The sequence below is a fragment of the Odocoileus virginianus genome, unplaced genomic scaffold (assembly GCF_023699985.2).
Source record: "Odocoileus virginianus isolate 20LAN1187 ecotype Illinois unplaced genomic scaffold, Ovbor_1.2 Unplaced_Scaffold_1, whole genome shotgun sequence".
NCBI classification, from domain to species: domain Eukaryota; kingdom Metazoa; phylum Chordata; class Mammalia; order Artiodactyla; family Cervidae; genus Odocoileus; species Odocoileus virginianus.
The window spans coordinates 2550855-2574429 of NW_027224263.1; the positions used below are offsets into that span (position 1 = coordinate 2550855).

General features: G+C 42.0%; 1 protein-coding gene across 1 annotated transcript in view; it reads right to left on the reverse strand.

Annotated features, from left to right (window-relative positions):
* Positions 1-8907: 8907 nt before the first annotated feature.
* The window catches only part of GUCY2F (guanylate cyclase 2F, retinal), a 91815-nt gene continuing 77147 nt past the window's right edge, over positions 8908-23575 (reverse strand). Inside the window, exons 15-18 of the mRNA XM_020898370.2 lie at positions 19899-19997; positions 15439-15533; positions 9089-9177; positions 8908-8995 (exon numbers count right to left, since the gene is read on the reverse strand). Of these exons, the coding sequence (XP_020754029.1) occupies positions 8908-8995; positions 9089-9177; positions 15439-15533; positions 19899-19997 (371 nt within the window). The remainder of the gene's footprint in view (positions 8996-9088; positions 9178-15438; positions 15534-19898; positions 19998-23575) is intronic.

Below are 23575 nucleotides of genomic sequence, written 5' to 3' on the forward strand. Positions count from 1 at the left end.
TATTAAAGGTCAGTGGCCATCAAGAAAAAAAAAAGTTAACCAATAATGGCATAACAAAAATGTGACTTAATTTATCTCTTGGAAATTTTATGAGGGAAATATGAAAACATGATTACTTTTTAAGTGAAAAGCAAGGTATTTAACCTCAACTTAATAAACACAATAAATACAAAATACATCTTGCTTTTTTATAATGGTTAATTAAATTATACATATATATATTTTTATATAGAGATACAGAGAGAGAAGGGTGGTAGGAGATAGAAAGATGGATGGGAATACCAGAAAAACATTAAATAAAAAAGGAAAAGAGATGAAAATGCACAGAGGGAAGGTACACAGAGAGGCATAGAAACATTCATTTATTAATTCAACAAATATTTATTGAGTGCCTTTTATATATGTCAAGCACTATGCAGAGTACAAAGATGAATTGAACATGGTTCCTGTCATCAAGAAGCTTGTAACATTTATTTTTTTCTCTTGAGATCAAAGTAGAGACAATAAGTATACAAATAGCTATGAAACAAGTTAATATTATATAGCCATTAAAGAAGTATAGGTAAAATTATTACAGAAATTGAGAAATACTGACATATCACCATTGGAAACAAGGAAGGCTTTTTGGAGGAAGTGATATTTGACTAGACTTTGAAAGATTGGCCTCCTGTGGTGGTAGAAGACCAGAGGGAATTTCAGGTAGAAGAAAAATTATGAATAAAGTCAAGGAATCAGAAAAGGTCAGGAGAAAGAGCAAGCAATAGGTTTGGGCTACAGCATAAACTATAGAAAGAAGTTAAAGAAAGTTATAAGATCTAAACTTTAACCCCAGAAAAGTACAATGAAATTTAGATGGAGATATACACAGAGAGGGAAAAAAATTACTTCTCTAGAGTAACATGACCATCATATGACACCCTTTTGGAATACTGTCACCACAACAAACAATTAGTTTTATACTTTATAGACATAAAAAAGGTTTTTCATGTTAACATTTGTCCTTTGGGGTCAGTGACCAAGTCAACTCAAATCTGACCAATGAGACAGGTTCTACAGACTCACAACCATCCCAATGAATTTAATCTGACTGTAGATTGTTCCTGGACCAAGGGATACCTAAAAGAACAAGCAGGTCTTGCTTCTTAATCACACCAAATATGTCCCAGTTAAGTTAATATACTGCCATTTGTAAAAAAACCTACCTCCATCAGCTAGTTCCCTAGAGGATTCTAAGCAATTGCTCAGGGCAATTGCTTTTCCTTTGATCTTTCATTCCAGAAAAGCATGATCATGAGAAATTTACCTGGGACTGCTGCCCATGATGGGGTCAATCTCCCTGAAGCAGCCGGAGCCAGTAAGTGCGGGTCAAAGCTCCTCCCCAGCCAGTCTATTCTCACTGGGTACACAAGTATACCCACAACGCAGATTTCATGACTCTGGAGGAGAAAGGTGGCGTCTACAGGAGTAATCAGAATTGGATCTTATCTCGCTTTGAAGTTTGCAGGCTTGGCTCTCCTCTGACTTCCTTCATTATATACTGGAGCTCTTAGTTGGATGATAAGCACAGTAAAAATGTCCCTAAGATGTCCTCTGAAGTCAGGCCTCTTCTCAGGTATTTCTGAGACTTTAATTCTATAAATAGAACTAAGACCATGTGCTATCAACTACAAATAAATCCATGAGGCTGGACAGAACTGGAGGTTTGTTTTCTATCCACTCAGACCAAATCAACTTAGGAACATATATGGATCTGGATGAGATCCTATCTGTGTGATACAGGTGATTTAGTGACCAAGGAATCTGCTATTCTCTCTGTCCGGACTTTGATGTCAATACAGTCAACTAGCTCAAAAACACCCCAAACTGAAGTATTACCACCAAGCTTATGCCCATTTTTACAGTTAAGGGTCTTACCCCAGGAATTCTAAGAGGTGTTCTAAGGGTCAGGGGTTGTCCTTGATAACTCAGATCTCTTTTTGACTTTGTAAGAATAGCCCCTCTTTTCCTAACTAGAAGGTGAATTTAGGAAGATGGCTTCTCCTCTCTGGACCTTAATATACTCTTCCACATTTCAACAGGGTTGATGGTTTCCAAGGCCCTCCAGGTCTATAACTCTATGTGCACATTCATTTGTTTGGAATTAGGTCACCTTTGAAAAATCTTTAGTGGCATCTAATTTGCAGTGAGCCAAAGTTAGAATATAGATTAGTGGTCACCTCTGCTCTCAGTGCCTCTTTGAATGAGATTCACTATTGCTTGGCCAGCAGCAAATCCAAACTGGAAAAGAGGTAAGATAGCAGGGTTTTTACAAACCACTCCAGAGAAACCCAAACAACTCACAAATAACAGATTTATGTTTTTAAAAGGTACCTTGTATCTATGTTTGTGATCTACCTATCAATCATCTTGACCTGAGAAGATGACATGGACCAGAGAAAGGGTAAGAGAGAATCATATTGCAGATTCCATTATTTTAATGGGCTAGAAATAACCAGCCAGGTGGGAAATGTGCTTGATTAGGTCAACCAGCTTTGGCTATAGAGGAGGCTAAAATAAAAGGACCAATCCATTGTGGCCTTTTGTATAATTAATGCTTACTGAGTTTCAAGTTACATTCAATTGCTTGATGTCACATAGATGTGACCACCTAGTGTACGAAGTATTACCATTTGGCTGTTTGCCACCTCCCACTCCTTGCAAGTAGATTCCACTTGGATTAAGGACAAGAATGTGATGAGATGAGTAGCCTGGTAATAAAACCATTTATACTAAGACAATGTAGGCAGAATGGGAGTCCTTGGAACAACACTTTTTGGTAGAGTAGCTTTGTGTAGTAAACCGAGTTACAGATGAGGTAGATAGCCATCTGCTATCTCCTCCTGCTTAGCTACACCAAGTGAAATAAGAAACAAGTGGATCACTGAAAACTGCCCACAATCTAAACAGATTCACTTCTACTGTCGAAAATACGAGTAACACTGCCAGCAATAAAAGTAAAATGGACTAATTTGAGAATCAGACTGACTTCAGGTATTCTTTGGATGGATGAATATTATAATAACATGCAATAATCTATTAAGTGAGCCCAAACAGGAATGATAAAACAGAATAAAGGATCTAAAGGGATTTTGAACAAGTTTAATTTCCTTTGTGCCTTTCTGTGTTTTCTAAATTTTCTACAATGAACACGTATTGCTGTTGAGATCAGTAAGGAAAAAAAAAAAAAAAACCTAAATGGATTTAAATAATCCCCATAGGATGACCATTTTGTTATGTTACATTTGTAGAGTACAGTAAAACCTCAAGTAAGCAGAGCCCAACTTGTAGTTCATCAGCATTTGGCTTTCTTTTTCAAATAATCCATCTTGAGAAGAGGCAAATCACAAGAAAACAAGCAGATATAAGAGATGTGATAAAAAACTAATTTAAATATCTATTTTAAAACCTTGTCTAAATTGTTTTCCAAGTTGTTTTGTACAAATGAATACATGTTACTTAGAAAAACATCATTTTGAAAAAATCATTTTGGTCCCTCTTAACCACCAACTCAACCTCCTGTGTTATTAGCAACAGACGAATGGAGAAATAATTGGTTGTCTACAAGAATCGGGCTATACTCCACTAAATAAATCAAATGGTACCTGAAAGTGGAGTGTTTTTCTTTTCCATGAATAATTAAAAACACTAAGGCAAATTGAAGAAAGCTTAGTTTTGGTCAATGCAGAAGGCTTTAATGAAAAAGAATCCAAGAAAGGAGGGAGTGATTTTAGATAGAGGTTCATGATAGAATCAAGCAAAGGAAGATGTGATCACGACCAAGACAGGACTAGCAGGCTAGACAAGGTAGGCTTGGCTGGTATGCTGGACTACAGAAATACTAAGGAGGGAACTAAAGGGTAGGCAGGATTAGATCCAGAGCTAGCAATCACACTCTTAATCTTATGGTTCACTAAACACCATGGCTGGTCATTCCTTACTTTACATGGTCAGCCCAGGGACTAGACAGTTCCTAGGGTTAAAGCACTAGACTATGTCTGGGAGAATCCTGATCCATAGTGCCTACAGGTGCAGCCTCATTGCTCCTCCCTTGCCCCCACTCCCCAAAAAATCTTTCCATATTCATAGAAGAGGGCAGTGCCACCTCCTCTAGAAGTCAAGTAATGTTTTGAGTTGATACCTTCCTTTGAAACTTCCCTCAGGCTTTGCCTCTTCCTAGAAGCCTTAAAAGTTCAGCTTTGGACTGACCCTTCTCACTGGTAGAGGATGATATTTCATGTCTCCTCCTCCTCTGCCATGTCTAGAAAAGGGGATTAGAAACTCAGTTCAAGGAGATTGAAAGGCAACTTGAGCCTTTTCTGCATCCTCTTGAAGAGCTTTAGCATAGTAAATAGACCACCCCGAGGCTGGGAGAAGTGAGCTTCTGTGAAGAAAGAAATAGTCCAAGGGTGCTTTGACTGAAGACTAAGGAAAAACTGCTGGAAAGAGCTTTTGACTCTAACCTCAAATTCAGGGTGAGTTGATAATAGAAAAATTAAATATTAGTGAGAAAGGTATCAAATTATACCTTAGGCATTTCTTTCTTTAAAAAGGTTTGTTCTAAAAGAATTAACTGCTTTACTAGCTGATATGTTTGGGTTCAGCTGTTTTAATAAAGAGATTATTTTTTATAATAAAAGAGAGGAAAAGCTTGCTTAACTATTTTAAACATGCCTGTGACTTAAGCCTTATTGCTTCAGTCCATGTGACTGTGGCAAGCCACTGCCAACAACCCCTTGAAAGTAGACTCTGGAAAACTAAAAGCAGAAAGTAAAAACAAATGTTCAGAGGGATTTATTTTAAGGGCAGGGTGGGCTTGAAAGGCAGGGTGGGCAGGAAAAGGGAGGGAAAGTACCACACTTCAAGGGAATTGCTCAAGTTGGTCTATGACTTCTATATCTTTTACCCTGACAGTATCTCTGCTCTGTCAATGTTCAGAATATGACCATGAGACCCAGTGAGGTACTCACCTAGCAAGGACAATTCAATTATGTTACTTAAATTCTCCTTACTTAGACAAGAAAAGAGACCATGACAGTTTTGGAAATTTGAGTAATAAGCGATCAGAAAACAAAGGAACTTCTTTTTAGCCCTCAGTTATCCAAACAACACAATTAACCAGACCCTTCTCCCCCCTCCTCCTGCCTATGCATTCCAGCCAACTGAGGTCACAGTGCACTGGGATTCAGATGTATGTTTGCTGGAAGATTTTTTTTCCTGGCACTACTCTCATAGTATCTGAGTTATAAATTATGCTCATTAAATACTTTCTAGAGATTTAAACGAAATGAAAAAGAAAACAAAGTGCCTCCTACTTTTTTCTGTGAAAAGAGAGACCTTCTTATTTTAGTCCAAGTAGGGCCTGCTATTTTGGAATGACTAAACTTGGAGGTGGTTCTCTGCCCTTCTTTAGGGCTCACATTCATTGTAGTATACATTCAAATGGTCTTTTGGGAATAGATGTATAGTGAGCAAAGCTTATTAAGGTTATTTCCCAGGGGCCCCCTTTCAGTAGAATTAGGCTTGAGTAACCTTAGAGATTGGTCATCCTCAGAGGTAACATCGTTCACTAATTTCTTGCCCGGGCAGATCAATTTGTTGAACTGAAGCAAGCTTTTCCACTGCTTCACCAAGAGATTCCAATCATGGAGCCCTTCACTCCTGAGTGGGAGAAAGAGGAAACAGTAAGTATACCTTCCCATCCTAGGCCTTTCATAGGCTTTCAATATGAATGATTCCAACCCTGTAATACCATGCTACTCCACTAGCAGCTTGCAAATTGCTGAACTTGCCTGGATTGTTGAACAAATAAACATCATTACATTTGTCAGGATTGTATAATTACAGTTGCATAATGTTGCTATTAACAAGGTTTTTTGTTTGTTTGTTTGTTTTTTACCAATTTTAACACAAAAGAGGAGGCATATTAATATATAGGTAATTCTTAATTAACTAATGAGATGTGTCCTAAACATTTGTAAGTCAATGATTGGAGTTTGGAATGCCTTGCTGCTTGGAAGCTGTTACATATGTGGTGGTCAAGTTTCTAGGCCAGTCCACAAAGGCTGCCCACACCACATGAAGCAGAGTTGTATTAGTTCTCTCATGGAGGCCCTAGGTCTTGAGAGCAGAAGGAAAAGCATGCTTTCTTCCCATTCTTTGGGTTCAAGGAAAACCCAAAGCATAAGTTTTGAAGTAAGGGACTCTAAACAGACTTTCCCACCCTCATACTTGTTTTCACCCTTCTTCCATCTCCTAGGGATTCACTGCTTTTGTCTCGTCCCAAGGCCTCCCCTGTGATCCTTCATTCTTCAAAACTGCCAACTTCTTCATTTCTCCTAGTCCACATGAAAATGAAAGTTCCCAGTCCTCCTGAGCATGTAGCTCAGTTCAACTTCATTATAATATTAGATGAATTGCCCCTTCCTCTCCAAAACGTATATCTATGGTATATCTGGGCTTCCCTGGTGGCTCAGACAGTAAAGAATCTGCCTGCAATGCAGGAGACCCGGGTTTGATCCCTGGGTTGGGAAGATCCCCTGGAGGAGGGAATGGCTACCCATTCCAGTATTCTTGCCTGGAGAATCCCATGGACAGAGCAGCCTGGCAGGCTGCAGTCCATGGGGTTGCAAAGAGTTGGACAAGAATGAGCAACACTTAACTAATGGTGTATCTAAGAGGAGACTTGTCAATCCCACATGAACCACAGTTGATGAAATTTAAGGGAAAGTAAACAGACAAAGTAATAAGCTCGAGGAAGTTTTAGGAAATGGTAGATATTGGAGGACAAGAGGAAGACGCTATAGTAGACAGCAGGGCACAGACTGAAAGGCAAGTCCTGGAGTCAGTTCACCAAAGTTATACCCCCTTTCTCAGGATCTTTCCTCCCACCCTGTCTGACACCACAGTGCTCTCTAAAGGTTTTTGAGTTTCTCCTCAGTGGCTCCCATGGTCTTGCAGGTTTTTCATAAGTTGGATCTATCTCACTAAGGGTCAACCTGAAAAGTAATAAAAAGTTGGAAACATTCTGGAATAGGTGGTGTCACTGGGTGACAGCAACATAGAACATTTAATGAGAGGTAAGCGAAATGTCTGGGAACTCTTGGATTTAGGTCAAGCCTTCTAAAATTTATTGGGGGTGCTCTTTTTGAGGATTTTTGGGATTTGCACAACCTGCCAAGGCCATTGTGGTCAATTAACATGCTGATTAAAGCCCAAGTGCTAATGACTGCGTGCCTGTTCAGTCACTAAGTCATGTCCGACTCTTTGCAACCCTGTGGACTGCAGCCCACCAAGCTCCTCTGTCCATGGGATTCTCCAGGCAAGAATACTGGAGTGGGTAGCCATGCCCTTCTCCAGGGGATCTTCCCAACCCAGGGATCAAACCTGGGTCTCCTGCATTGCAGGCAGATTCTTTACCGTCTGAGCCACCAGGGAAGCCCATGCTAATGAGGCCAGTGGTCAAATTCACTTTTGAGCCAATTGGCTTCAATCTGTCCCATAGACTCACGGCCCACAGCATCTTCCCCTCTAGCAAGGGAACCCAGATGAGTGAGTGTAAATGGCCTCAGTCACACCCAGCTGCAATGCTGGAAAAGTGCTACCCAGCACACAGCCGATGATGGTAAACCTGCTTCAGTGTTTTCTGCTGCCAACTCCAACACATTCTTAGGAATGCATAGGTTCTTGTACAGTACCTCCAATGCCCATGCTACCCTACCAAAGGGAAAACCCTTCAAGAGCTTCCAAACCCTTTTCTGCTGTGAGAGAGAGTCAGAGAGACAGAGACCAGTTGCTTATTTGCTTGTACTGGTCAACAGAAAAGAACAGAGCCCAGGCCCAGGTAGCAGGGTGGCAGAGGGTGGTGCAGGGGCTGCAGGACAGCCATGTGCTCAGTACAGAAGATTTCTGAAGCATAAATGTTATAACTCAGAGAGGATACCTGTGATCATCACAGAAATGAGAACACCTTGGCTTTCTTAGGAGAAAAGCAGTTATCAACGGCAGACAAAGTTAACAGAGGCCACTGGGAAAAGAGGAAGTATATGGCCTTTGGTCGTTGTGTAGCAGCTAGAATTGTGATTATTCTGGAACATGTTAAAAAGACAAGGAAACAGGAGTGTGTGGAGATGCCCGAACGTTTACTTTAGAATCTTGTGATTTCCAAGGCTATGTGGAGGAAGTGATGGTCTGAGGGTCAGTGTCTCCATGAAAGAAGGAATAAGAAAGCAAGATAAGAGAAGAGACACTGACAGGAGCCCAATAAGGCACTGGATTCTTCCGAGAGAGATACATGGGGGGAGAATCCTTGATAAGTGATCTGTTGTTTTTGCTTGGGAATGATACCCTTCTTGTCAGGGACGAGAGATGAAGGAAATTGTCCTGAATTCAAGCCAGGCAGTTAAGAAGTTGCCAGTCTTATTTTGGTTGGCAAGACCAACCTCAGAAGCAATCAGGCAGGGCCGCCAGAGGAAATAACATAAGCATCTTGCCACGTGGCTTAGATAGAATAATCTCTAAAGGCCTGAGGTGGCTCACCATGTGGCTCAGGTGCTGGACAATGGGAGAGACAGGTGCACCTGCCTGAGAACTGGATAACAAGGCCAGCCTTGTTAACATTCAAACATGTTATCAGCGCAGGAGGCAAGGAGCTCTCTCAGGCTGGGGCAGCCAACCTCCCTCTGAGGCAGCTCGCTCTGCAACAGGCCTCCTCACAAGGTTTTTGCACAACTCAGTAGACCTTGGAATTTCGCCAACTCCATCACACTCTGCCAACAGAGTGTAGGTGGACACTGGCACCCATGCCAAAGGGAGCCCCAGCTTTGAAAGTCTGGCCAGCTCCTGGGCTCTGTTTCCCTGCTGGCCATTACCTTATGGCTTGTTTCTCACCAGCTGCTTTTCTGCTTTTCTTCTTTGGAAGGCTGCAATCTCTACTGGTTGCAGGCCATGGCCCACTTGCCTGTGGGGCAGGAGCAACACAAAAATAGTTAGTGAAGAGGATGTGGCAGAGAGGGGCATGGGAAGACGCTAATTAAGTGTGATCTCCACTTACCCATCTTTGCCCACTGGTGGGGGCACAGGAAGGGGCTTCGTGAAGCCCTTTTTCCCAACCAGCCAGAAGGTCTCTTCTGTGCCTTTGCCCTTATTAGAGAAAAGATGGAAAATCTTAAAGGTATTATAACCAATTTTTCTAAAAAAGTCTTTCTGGTCAATAGGAATGGAATGTCTACAAACATTCCATTTGGCTCAGAAACTGCCTCTGCTTTCCCCTTGTCCCCACTCCCTGGCATCTTCCTTCCAATACGCTTCTTTGTCATATATACCTAAGGCTCAGACAAGGAAATGGCAACCCAGTGTTCTTGCCTGGAGAATCCCATGGACGGGGGGGGAGCCTGGTGGGCTGCGGTCTATGGGGTTGCAAACAGTTGGACATGACTGAGAAACTAACATACGCACACACACACACACAGAAAAGCTCCATAAGCTGCCACCACAGCTAGATGAAAAGCGAACAGCATTTCAAGTTGTCATCTAAATGTTTTGCCTATCCGCCACCACACAGCTCCATCTTTGGGAATATGTGGCTGTTTCGCTTCACTGCTGCCAAAGAGCTATATGTTCAATCGAAGATTTTGTCTGTCATTTTTGCCCTGATCTTTTGGTATTAGTCAACCTGTTGTCTTTTGTACCCAGAGTACATACATTCAGGGTCCACCTCCCCGCAACCCTCCACCATCCAATGGCTGTCACAAAACCCAAAAAGGGAATAAAAATGGAAAGCACACCATGCAACTTGGTTCTTAAGCCCAGGGCATCCTGGCTGCTTTGAGAAGTCTGCATTTCTGCAGTGTTTCTTTTCTTCCTGCCAAGGGAGTCTTACAGGTAGAGAGAGACCCCAGGGAGGCCTCCGCCTACAGCCTCACTAGTTGACTGTCAAGAACCACAGGTCCGAGAAGAGAAAAAGAATGTAAACTCAAGTTCATTGCCCCAGAGCCTGAGTGATGACTTCCAAAGAGCCACATTTTCTGCCCCTGCCCTGCCCTCCCCTCTTCTTCAATCAGTCCTCCTCAACAGCATGGTTCTCTCTCCTCCTTTCAATTCTGTTTTGTCTGTCCTCCCATTTCCCCCAATCCATAAGGGGAAAATGTGTTTACCAAGACTGAGAAAAGTAACGGGATGTGTTTCCAACTCATTAATCTGAAATATGGTCTCACTCTCAGCAGATCTTATTTGGAACAGTTCTAAATTGCTTAACTTAGAACTTCCAATTTGGTTTGCCCCTTTAAATACCAAATCCATTATTCTCTATTTTATATCACATGTATTCATCCCTTAACAATCATGACAACAACCATAATAATTATTAGCATATTTAATTGGAGAATCTTAAAACTTTTCACAAATATTTGGTTCAAGACTCTGAGCGAGCCCTCTATGAGGAAGAGAAAACCACAACAGCCCAACCTCTCTGAACAGACAGCCAACCCACCCTAAGCTCATATAATTGAACTATTTGAGACCAGAAGAAGTGAGCAACTTGAAAATATGTTCATATCACTCATTCTTAAATTTATTTCACCCTCATTGTGCCTGGGCTGAAAATATAGACATGGATTTGTCCTCAAGGAGCTCACAGTGTAGTTAAATAAAAACAACTACCAGGCCATATCTTGGGCCCTAAACAGAAGCCCAACTCTTCTGCCTCTTAAGCAGTTTCCTTTCCTCACAGAATCTAGTTCAGCATCTCATATAGAATAGGTGCTAAATAAACAGAGACTATTCCATTCCCTGGCATTCTAATCCCTTGAGTATTTGGAATACTCACTGTGTCATTGGACCTCGCTTTGGTAAAACATACTCTCAAAACTTGACCCCAAGCCCCAGCCATAGTCAACTGTTTTTCTTGAGCTCTAGAAGCTATCAGGACAGCATGCCAATACCCAAGGGAACTTTTGCAGATGCCAGGACAGTCCAGATATTTGGGTGAGTCCTAGGATGTGCTGGGATGCCAAAACTAATGGTTGCAAAATGAGATGGGAGTATTATGGACTCAGGCAAGCTTCCAAATCAAAGAATATGCTGGGGAGCTCCAGGGGTGCTCTGAGGTTTTGGAGCCCATCCAGGAGAATTCTTAGAATCCTAGCTCTCTGTTTACCCACCCTATTCCAAAATTCTGCTGAAAGGAGAGAGAGAGAGTGGGGAAACAAGTAAGCAACAACTAAAGCCTAAAGCAAACTCTTTGACTCAGTATCAATCCCTAGGCAGTCCCAGAGACCTCCCAAATAATAGCACCTTCCTTTGGCCCGACACTTTTAAGACATCTCCTGTCTTATTTAATCCTCATAAAAACTCTGGAAAACAGGTTTATTATTAACTTCATTCTGCAAATGGGGCCCTTGTTTATCGTTATAAAATGACTTGGCATAGGTGGGACTTTGATCCCAACTCTGCTAGACTATAAACTTTATTTATTTTTTACTATGACTTTCTATATTTTATGGAGGTGGAATTGACATATAACATAGTGGAGGACAGGGAAGCTGAGTGTGCTGCAGTCCACGGTGTTGCGAAGAGCAACTGAGCAACTGAACAACAAACAAACAATTATGTTAGTTTCAGGATCACAGCAAGTCTAGTTAACATGTAGACGCCAAAGTTTAAATGTTCTTCCCTCTCCACTGCATAGCTTTTCCCACACACTGGAGTCAAGGGGCAGGTCTAGTGACCAAAAAGCAGCTGTTGGTAATTTTAAAGCTTGCAATTAATGAGTTTCCTGATAATCACAGGTCAGAAGGGGACTCTATGTTGAGAAATGGAAGCACAGGGAAGATAAAGTTACTTGTCCAATGTCACACGTTGAGTTATCGATGGGACAAGAATTACAGACCAGACCTTCTGACCTTCATGACTCTGTCAATACAACTTCATTACTGCTTAGCTCAATTGCTGGTGTGTAAATGTCCACCTCTGGCAAAGACAACAGAAACCACCTGAGAACAACCATTTGGGAAAATCTTTTTAGAATGTAAATCTACCTGAGATGAGAGGTCCTGGCAAAAGCATGTGATAAGCCTAGATATATACAAAGTCTCAGCAAGGAGCTTCAAACTTGTCAGGAAAATGATAAGTGAAGCAGGACTCATTCATGTAAGAGACGAGGTAATAAGATGACTTATCACCAGGCTACTTGGAGAAAAATACTGCAAAAAAAAGAAATAGCCAGTTAAGCACTGATGATTTTTGTGCCACTGTGGTAGCTCAGCTGGTAAAGAATCCGCCTGCAATGCAGGAGACCCTGGTTTGATTCCTGGGTCAGGAAAGATCCCCTGGAGAAGGGATAGGCTACCCACTCCAGTATTCCTGGGCTTCCCTGGTGGCTCAGACAGTGAAGAATCTGCCTGCAATGCGGGAGACCTGGGTTCAATCCCTGAGTTGGGAAGATCCCCTGGAGGAGGGCATGGCAACCCACTCCAGTATTCTTGCCTGGAGAATCCCCATGGACAGAGGAGCCTGGCAGGCTACAGTCCATGGGGTCGCAAAGAGTTGGACACGACTGAGCGACTAAGCACAGCACAGTACAAGAGGGGGTTGGAGTGGACAGTGGGACAACTTCCTAGAGAGCATGAGCTTCTCATCTCTCAATGTGTCTTCTTCTAAGCTTCCTTATTTTGGTGTCTCTCTTTGTACCCCTCACCCACCCAATTACTCAACTGCTCTGTGTTTTCTTCTCTCAGCCAACCCAACCCACATCTTTGATCCCACTAAGAGAAACAACTTAAAGCGTCATCACTCCAATGGAGAGGGGATGGGGTTGGCAGAGGAGACTGTTGTTGATGATGGCACCAAGCCTTGAGCTTAAGAGAAGAGGCTCTAATGGAGGAATTTTAAGCATCAGCCAGCTGGAAGGAGAGGATGCTTTTGGCCATCAACTTTGAAATCACACCTGGCTCCCCATCAAATATGGTCCTTCTGACCCAGGTACTAGAGCAATTCATGCTTTCCAGCAGCACAGAGTGGATGAGGGGTGGGAATGTTGAAACAGAGTTTTTGAAGTGTGCTGGAATATATTGCATATCCTCAAGGGACAAGGAATCCTCTGTCCCCCAGTCCCTACTAGGTGATAGTCAATACCTTTCCCTGGTGGGGAGGTGAAGGCTCAGAGACAGAAAAGATCTCCCCTCTTCTTCCTTCCTTCCTTTGGGTCTTACTTCCCATCCTTATCTTTCTTCTCGCTGGCCCTTCCTTTCCCCTGGGGCACCCTCACTTCTCTCTCAGTATCTCCCTCTCAATCTCTCTTCCTCAGGAAGCCCCTGATAACCCAATAACCAAGGCCTGATGTGGCTGGCCTTAGGGGGCAGCCTCTTGCTGCCTCTTCCTCCATATTCCCTGGGATAGGGGAAACTATGATGTTGCAAAGGGCCCTTTTGAAGTAGTCCTGCTTTTATCTGTGAACCACCCAAAGGTGTGATTATTCCTAACCAGTATGGCAGGAGGCAATAAAAATCTGGGGGGGGGGCAGGTGGTGAAGGCATATTTTTCCTTTTCAGTTGCATAAAGTGGCACCTCTTCAGTCCTTAAGTTCTCTCTTAAATGAGGGAATTTGTGTTTAGTAACATAGGGAGGCAAGTGCTTCAGGAAACTAAGCCACCTTTGTCCTCCTCTGCTGAGAAATGACCAAATATATAGAGGGATCACAAAAGCCTTGGGTGACTTGATTCATTGCCCATGTAATATCACCACTCCATCATATCTTTGTGTTCTCTGCAGAGGTGGGAAAGAAACCTCTGTCCCCTAATAAGTGATCTATTCCCTCTGCTAGAGACATTAAGGATCTATTGGAAGGGACAATCTAGGATTAGCCATAGAAGGAATTAACTGATCAACTATAATCAGGCCTTTCGATCTTTGACTTCTGAAATTCCTTTATATGTAAATTGCAACCATTTGGGGAAGGCATACCAGTGACAGAAACAAATTATGCATCACTCAGTGCCCAGATTTTGCTTTGCTGGAGATTTGGGCTTCCTTGGTGGCTCAGACAGTAAAGAATCCGCCTGCAATGAGGGAGACCTGGGTTTGATCCCTGGGTTGGGAAGATCCCCTGGAGGAGGGAATGGCAACCCACTCCAGTATTCTTGCCTGGAGAATCCCCATGGACAGAGGAGCCTGGTGGGCTATAGTCCATAGGGTCACAAAGAGTCAGACATGACTGAGCAACTACATACAGAGAATAATCACTGAGAAAATAATTTTCATGTACAATGGTATCATAGAAAGACTACTAGGGCTTTCCTGGTGGCTCAGTGGTAAAGAATTTGTCTGCCAATGCAGGAGACATGGGTTCAATCTCTGGTCTGGGAAGATCCCACATGCCAGGAGCAACTAAGCCCATGTGCCACAACTATTGAGCCTGTGTTCTAGAGCTGGGAGCCACAACTACTGAGCCCACATTCCCTAGATCCCATGCTACACAAGAGAAGCCACTGAGATGAAAAGCCCACATGCTGCAATGAAGAGTAGCCCCAACTCGCCACAACTAGAGAAAGTAACAAACACCTAGCACAGACAAAAATAAATAAATAAACATTATTTTAAAAGAGAAAGATTAATGAAGGAGAAGTCAGGCTTCCTGGGTTATGGCTTGACCCTGCTGTCAGTTGACTATGTGACCCTGATCAAATTACTTCACCATTTTGGGCCTTGGCTCTTCATCTGAAATTTAAAGGCATTAAATGATCAAATCTCTAGAGTCTCTTATAGCTGGGACCACCTGGGGCCCTAGGGCCATCCAGAGGAAGATGAAAAGAATCCAGTGGAAATGGTGAAAAAGAAAAAGAGATATTAGTCTAATCCTGAATCCTAGATCAACTGATAGCCCTCACAAAGAAAAGGTGTTATGTTTGTCTTTCATCAGAACTGACTTCATTCTTCCTGGTCCTTGGGGAAATACATAAAGCTTCTCTGTACACAGGGGATTGATGCTGTGGATGAAAAATGTGAAATGAGGGCCACCAAGCCAATGGACAGAAAATCCAAACTCCCCAGTAGTGTAGTTTATTGAACAACACTTGGCACTGCCAGATACTAAATGAGATGGAAGTCAGACAATGTAAATAATAATGCAAAATTCTGGGCAATTTTTTAAGAGAGAAAAATGCAACTCACAGTCTGAAAAATGCAGAGGGACTTTTAACAATCCTTCTCACTGCAGCCATATTTTAAAGAGATGAAAACTGAGGCAAAGGGAATGATCTTTGGGGAACCACACATGGAATTGAGAATTCTGCCTGAATTACAGCTCTGAGTCTCAGACACCCAGGTAAACTCTTTCAGCAGACCACGACCTCTCCACAAGCAGGTGTGTCCAAGTGGTTTGACTCAAAAAACAAAAGGACATTATACCTTGAGCTCTGTTCTTCCTCGAAGCTCCACTTCATAGCCTTCACCCAGGGTTCGAAGAATTGTCACTGTGCTATGACTGACGTGAATGCGATAAGCTGCAAAAGCAAGAGAGGCATGACTTTGGGTCCTTTCAGGTAAAATCAGTGACAGAATATTAATGTCATAAATGCTCCCACTTCTGAATGGACGAGACCCTAAGCAGATTCCCTGAGAGAGAGAGTATGCTTTAGTTAGGGTTTCACTGGAGGAGGTAAGGGGAAGGGATGGTCTTCCTCACCAGGCCCAAATAAAACATTAGCTGTAGCACCTATCAGCCTCCTAGTCTACTATCTCAGATGAAAGGCCATGCAATAGAAATGGTTGAGATGACCACCTGTAAAAGAATGAAACTAGAACACTTTCGAACACCATACACAAAAATAAACTCAAAATGGATTAAAGATCTACATGTAAGACCAGAAACTATAAAACTCCTAGAGGAGAACATAGGTAAAACACTCTCCGACATAAATCACAGCAGGATCCTCTATGACCCACATCCCAGAATTTTAGAAATAAAAGAAAAAATAAACAAATGGGACCTAATGAAACTTAAAAGCTTTTGCACAACAAAGGAAACTATAAGCAAAGTGAAAAGACAGCCCTCAGATTGGGAGAAAATAATAGCAAACGAAGCAACAGACAAAGGATTAATCTCAAAAATATACAAGCAACTCCTCCAGCTCAACTCCAGAAAAATAAATGACCCAATCAAAAAATGGGCCAAAGAACTCAACAGACATTTCTCCAAGGAAGACATACAGATGGCAAAAAAACACATGAAAAGATGCTCAACATCACTCATTATCAGAGAAATGCAAATCAAAACCACAATGAGGTACCATTACACGCCAGTCAGGATGGCTGCTATCCAAAAGTCTACAAGCAATAAATGCTGGAGAGGGTGTGGAGAAAAGGGAACCCTCTCACACTGTTGGTGGGAATGCAAATTAGTACAGCCGCTATGGAAAACAGTGTGGAGATTTCTTAAAAAGCTGGAAATAGAACTGCCATATGACCCAGCAATCCCACTTCTGGGCATACACACTGAGGAAACCAGATCTGAAAGAGACACGTGCACCCCAATGTTCATCGCAGCACTGTTTATAATAGCCAGGACATGGAAGCAACCCAGATGCCCATCAGCAGACGAATGGATGAGGAAGCTGTGGTACATATACACCATGGAATATTACTCAGCCATTAAAAAGAATTCATTTGAATCAGTTCTAATGAGATGGATGAAACTGGAGCCCATTATACAGAGTGAAGTAAGCCAGAAAGATAAAGACCATTACAGTATACTAACACATATATATGGAATTTAGAAAGATGGTAATGATAACCCTATATGCAAAACAGAAAAAGAGACTCAGATGTATAGAACAGACTTGTGGACTCTGGGAGAAGGCGAGGGTGGGATGTTTCAAGAGAACAGCATTGAAACATGTATATTATCTAGGGTGAAACAGATCACCAGCCCAGGTTGGGTGCATGAGACAAGTGCTCGGGCCTGGTGGACTGGGAAGACCCAGAGGGATCGGGTGGAGAGGGAGGTGGGAGGGGGGGACCGGGATGGGGAATACATGTAAATCCATGGCTAATTCATTTCAATGTATGACAAAAACTACTGTAATGATGTAAAATAATTAGCGTCCAACTAATAAAAATAAATGGAAAAAAAAAAAAAAGAAATGGTTGAGATGAAGAAAACAGCAACCACTACTTGCCCTCGGCTGAAATGTGACCTCCTCTGAGGGAAGTTACAGTCTCACAGGCTTCTGCTGGGGCTGAACCCTCAAGGTTGGCATATCCTACTTAAGAGACAAAAGGGTATCTTTTCCATACACATTCATCCAACTATCTTTCAACACTGCTATACTTAAAATGAGACATCAATGAGAAATGTCCCAAGACCTCTGCCAACATTGTGTGGTGACTACATCTATAGCTATCTTTTTGGCAGATGCCTCTAGCTGTGTACACACATGAATGAATGATTTTCCAACTAATACAAACTTAGGATAAGAGACTGGGGAACTATGACTAAAACGTCTATTCAGAAATTAAGTGTAATTCTTTGGTGAAGAGCAATCATTTAACTGAGGTAGGATCCTTAACTGTCCTGAAAACTATCTTCCTGGGAAGTAAGATCTTGTTCAGGCTGAGTGGTCAATAAAAGTCCAAGACAGTCCCACACACACTTGAGAAAGTATTGAGGGTGGCCAAAAAGTTCGTTCGGGTTTTCACATAAGATCTAGTGGAAAACTTATCAGCTAACCTAATAATTCTTTTTCTTTCATTTATTATTTTTGTTGGAGTATAATTGCTTTACAATGTTCCCAATAATTCTTTTAGAATCTGAGTATAATCTGAGTAGCATGGCATGAGTGAAAAGAACCGCAAGAAATTTTTGCTGTCTTCTACAATGACTTTCCTTCTGTTGACAGCTCAGTATTGTCATTTGTGTCTTCCTCACTACTTCATGGTCATCCCCAAACCTCCACTCCAAATGGTTCTTAAAAGTCATCTAGTGTGTCCCTAGCTAGCCCTATGTGTGACATTCCACTAGCATCTGGTCATGAGGGAATATCTCAATAGAATAATCCTACTGATGGGGAACACACAGTTCAACACAGAGAGATAGCTGATTCCAACCACCATCCAGTTGTGTGGCAAGGGAGATTACTCCAGGGCTGAGTCACTAGTCACTTCCATTTTAGACTCAGTAGATTCAACTGAACATAAAAGAGGTGTTGATGAAACTGATTTTTAAAAAATAGACCTATGATGCGTCCTAATCTCATATCCAACACGCACTTAGAAGCTACCTCTTTACAGGTCTTCAGTCAGGAGTAGCACTTAATGTCATGTTTCAGTCACAGTCATTAGCTTCCAGAAAAGCACTCTAACCAGTTTCTGTAGTACAGAGACTACATATGTATACTTCTCTATATCCCTCACAATGCCTTCCTTACAGAGTCGGTGCTTCATATACATCTGCAGTGCATGATTCACTCCATTTTCTACTTCCTATCTGATCACTGGACAAGGTTCTGACTGAATCTGAAAATCCACTTTCTGCTCTCAGCTCTGTATTTCCAACATAATGTGTGGAGTCTCCCTGGTGCAGACCAGAATATGACTTCACTGTTCTACAGGCTTACATCAGTCCAGACTACTGTGCCAGCTTCACTTCCTCCTGGGTCGCACTTCCAGAGCAAAGTTATACGCCTGAAGCAGTTCCTGGACGACTACGCCCATGGCCTCTGCCATGTCTGCGGCATTTGAAGACTTTGCCAGATGTCAGAAAATTTATTCTGACAACAGCTTCTAAGTTCCGTGCTGCCTCCTTTATCATGGCTGCACGGGCTAGATTGACTAAGACTGGACCTATTGTACAGGCCTGTTTCTGCACATGAGTGATGAGACGTGGGGTCAGACAGGGCACTACCCACTGTGATATAAGCCACCATATCATCAGGGACTAGGTTGCATACACTGCTGAAGTGTGAGAAGAGCTTGTCTTGCTTAGTAGCTGCCAGAGCCAGGGCTGCTAAGAGCTTAAGTGATTTTTTTCTAATATGTAATCCATGAAAACTGTATATAAAATCTATTGTTGTCTCTGTTTTTTTATACTAGCTTGAACAAATCACTTTGCCTAACTATGATATAGGTAAAGCACACTGTGATTCTGACATTGCCTTAGGAGTGATAGGAAATAAACAAAAGTGTTGTCAGCCACAGACAAATGGCATAATGGTTTGTATAGTTTTCTTCTCAAAGCAATGGGGGAGAAATGGCATCTTTGATACCATACCTGGTTTGATAGAAGCTAAGAGTTTTATATACAGGCAAGTTGAAATTATTTCAGAATTCCAAGCTCCTCAGATTGAAGATTTATTGCTAGCTAAATTTGAGGGTGCTTTGATGAAGTCAGACCTCCTGGGGTCCTAACTAGTTCAAAAGAGGACTAAAGCAGGAAACATCAGCTGGTTGGGAGGTAGTTGACTCTGGGTGTGTCTCTACAAACTAGTTAAAAAACTAAAAATGTCAGTTCCTTTCTTATTTATTTTTTCAATATGATGCCCACAAACCCATCAGGCTGGCCAATTTTTTCCTTTACCCAAAGGATTTTTTTGTTGTTGTTTTGATCAAATTGCTGGCTGATTCAGTGTCACCTAGCTACAGCTTCATTTCTAAAACAAGAAAGGTACATGTTCAGTCCAACATCACCCCCTACTGGTTTGCCATTAGAGACAAAAACTTGTGTGTTACATCCCCTTAAGATTCTCAAATTACCTTTTAATAATTCTTTGAAACATTCAAACATCTCTGTTCTCTTTCCCCTCTCTTGAGAAAGAATCACTTTCCCAGTAGTGGGAGATTACCATCCCATTCATTCCTCTAGAGGTACTCACGTAACCCTGTTGATTCCATCCGAGAAGCTGTGTTCACAGTGTCTCCAAACAAGCAGTATCTGGGCATGGTGAGGCCCACCACTCCAGCAACAACCGGTCCTATAGAGGAGCACAAGTAATCAGGATTATAGTCAACAGGTATGATCCAATGTTAATAGAGGAACACTGCCAAGGGAAGGAATGTAGCTGCAAGAAAGATTAAAGTTGCCACTAAATAGCTCTGGGACTCTGAAGGAAGTCTTACGGTGACTAATGAACTCTTTGCCCTACAAGAAAGCAAATTTATGACAATGCAGAAATGATTACCCTTCTAATTGATGCCTTTGTTCCAAGTAACAGTTACACCCAAGATGCTTATATCTGTCAATATGGACAACCGAGCATTAAACCCAATCAGGAAAGCCTGGGCAGGGATTCAGAATCCAAGCATGTTTGTTTCAAGGGGAAAATGTGAGTCTTTCTTGTGCCTTAGGGTTGGAAGGAGGTATCCATGGGGCTAAATGTCTCCCAAATTGTGTCTATAAAGAGAATTATTGCTAAGACAGTTGGAAAATCTGAAAAGAAGTATAGTTGACATTCAATCATTTGTGTTAGGGGCATGGAAGGGTAGTATATAAAGATAATCTGAGAATATTTTCTATTTGCCCTTAGAATGGTTTTTGCTTTTACATTTTAATACAACCATGAAAAGTGTTCAGAGAATGAACATTACTTGAAAGAAATTTCAGCAACCATACTGAAAATCTAGTTCAAAAAGATCTAGAAATGTCTCCAACTTCACCTTTCTTGTCTCTGTTCTAAGTGAAAATTGTTTAGCATTATCTTTTTGCTGTTTCGTGAGTTAGAGAAGGGCTTCCCTGGTCACTCAGATGGTAAAGAATCCGCCTGCAATGCGGGAGACCTGGGTTTGATCCCTGGGTTGGGAAGATCCCCTGGAGGAGGGCATGGCAACTCACTCCAGTATTCTTGCCTGGAGAATCCCCATGGACAGAGGAGCCTGGCAGGCTACAGTCCATGGGGTCGCAAAGAGTCAGACATGACTGAGCAACTAAGCATGCACACACAAAATAATTATTTTTGCTCTAAAAAATTCCTTCTGAGCATTCATTTGTAAGAACAAAAGTTAAAAAGAAAACTACAAAAGTTATGTTTCTCATTATAATTCATGTCTCACCCATTAAGAAGCATTCACTGAGCACTGAACTAGGCACCAAGGGGAATAAAAAAGAAATGTGTCATATAGCCTCAGTTCTGTAGGAATTTAGAGCTTAATCGAAGAGAGGAGACTACCAAACCAGAAGCAGTTAAGCAACAGTCCAAGACAATGTATGGTTGAGGCAAGTGCTCTAATGGTTTAGAAAATGGGAGAGGGGTTGCTTATTAAGGCATGGTTCAGTCCAAAAAGTTCCAATGGAGAAGGTAGGATTTGATTTAGATCTTGATGAGTGAGTTGGATTTGAGTAGGAGAAAAGGGACAAAAATCAAAGGTTTGTGGTTGGGATCGAATTTGGAATTTTGGGAAGCTCTTATAGAAAGCAGTCTGCTTAGTTCAGGTGCCTGGGGAGAAACTAGAGACAAGATTGGCTATTGGGTTGTACAAGATGGTGGACCTTGAACCACTAGAGAATTTTGAGCAGGGAATTACATGATGAAAATTCTTTTTCTTTTTTTTCTCACATCAGTGTATAGAATGCACTGAAAGGGGAGAAAGTAAAACCAGGGAAAACAGTTAAGTGACTATTGCAGTAACTCAAGCACAAAGTTGTAAGTACTGGAAAGGAGGTGATGATAGAGGGCAAAAAAGGAGTGATAAAAGAGAAAGACATTAGAGAAGGAGAACCAACAGACATGTTGACTGTCTGATTGACAACCATGAGAAAATTAGCATGTGGGCTTGTGAACTTATGCTGGTTTGTGGGAAAAGATGACTTGAAGTTTCAGAAATGCAAGATTTGAAGTAATGGTAAATCATCCAAGAAGAGTTGTGCCGAGGGGAGTTGTTAATGTGAAACTGAAGCAGCAATGAGAGATGAAGGCTCCTGTTTAAAAGAAAAGTAATGAAAATCATCTATGTGCTAAGCATTCGGGATATAAACATGAGTAAGATCTGGTTCCTGCCATCAAGGAGCTTATAGTCTAATGGATGGACAGGCAAGCAAAGATAGATTATGATAATAACTATGAGAAGGATGGATAGAAAGAAGCAAGAGTGGAAGCAAGAAGAAGTTATTGCAGTGATCCAGGCAAGAGATACTGGTGGCCTAGACTTGAGTAGTGACAGTCAAGAAGAGACAAGACAGAATCAAGAAATATTGAAAAGGTAAAATGTAAATATTGAATGTAAATATTGAAAAGGTAAGACTTAGTAATTGGTTGAATGGTGAAGATCAGAGTGAGGGCAGAGTCAAGGAGGATGACTCTTAAGACTAACTGGAATAACTAGGTGAATGGTAGTGACACCAACTGAAATAGAAAATAAATATAGGAAGAGGAGATCATTTATATGGGTAGAAAGTCACTCTGTTTTGGATGTGTTGGTCTGATGTCCGTGTGGAACATTCAAATGGAAATGTCAGCAGTAAGCCTGATATACAGGACTGAAGCTTAAGGGAGAAGACAGGTGTTGAAGTTGTGGAGTTGGAAGTCATCAGTACACAAGTGGTAGTTAAACCACAGACATGGATGAGATCACCCAGAAGAGCATAGCAGGGGAGAGAAACAGTGGGTGAAGGACAGAACCCTGGGACATATCAATATAGACAAAGACAGAAGGCTTTCCAGGTGGCACAGTGGTGAAGAATCTGCCTGCCAATGCAGAAGGTACAAAGGATGCAGGTTTGATCCCTGGATGTGGAAGATCCCCTGGAGAAAGAAATGGCAACCCACTCCAGTATTCTTGCCTGAAAATTCCATGGACAGAGGAGCCTGGCAGGCTACAGTCCCTGGGGTCACAAAGAGTCGGACACAACTGAGCATGCACACAGACAAAGACAGATGAGATTATCAGACAATGGTAGAAAATGAAAGCCAGTTTGGAGTGAGTTGAGAAATGAATTCAAGGTCAGGACATACAGAGAGCAAGGAGATCACAGCTCAGAGCTTTGCAGAAAATGTGGGAGCAGTTAGAGAGCAGGGATTGCTAAGGGAGCCAGTAAATGAAATAGACAAGAAGCATTCAGAGAGTGAGGAGCAGGTCATAAAAGCCAATTGGGGGGGAATTGTCAAGAATACCAAATGCTGCAGAGATAGGGGCAGACTAGGGCTGGGAAAAGTGGTGAGGGCTGAAGCCAGATGGCAAAGGGGCTAAAGAGGGAGTGGATAGTGAAGAAATGGCGTGATAAATGTCAATCATTCTTCTACACAATGGTAGGAAAGGGATGAAAATGATGGGAGAAGAAAAGGGGCCTAGAAGAGCAAAGTTAAACAGGAGGTGAGTAGAAGCTAATAGATGAGAGACCTGAGAAGATACCTGGGAATGTATAAAGACAGATGGAAAGGGTACAATGAAGGGCCATCCTGAAGATGTTCAAGCAAGTGAGGAGGGAGGTGGGAGAAAAAATACTCCAGCAGTTGAGACTTCAACAAATTAAAGGAATGATCCTTTAAATACTACATATGCAGGCTGGTCCTGTATCATAAACACGGAGATGTTGGCTCTAACAAGAAAGGTGGACTGG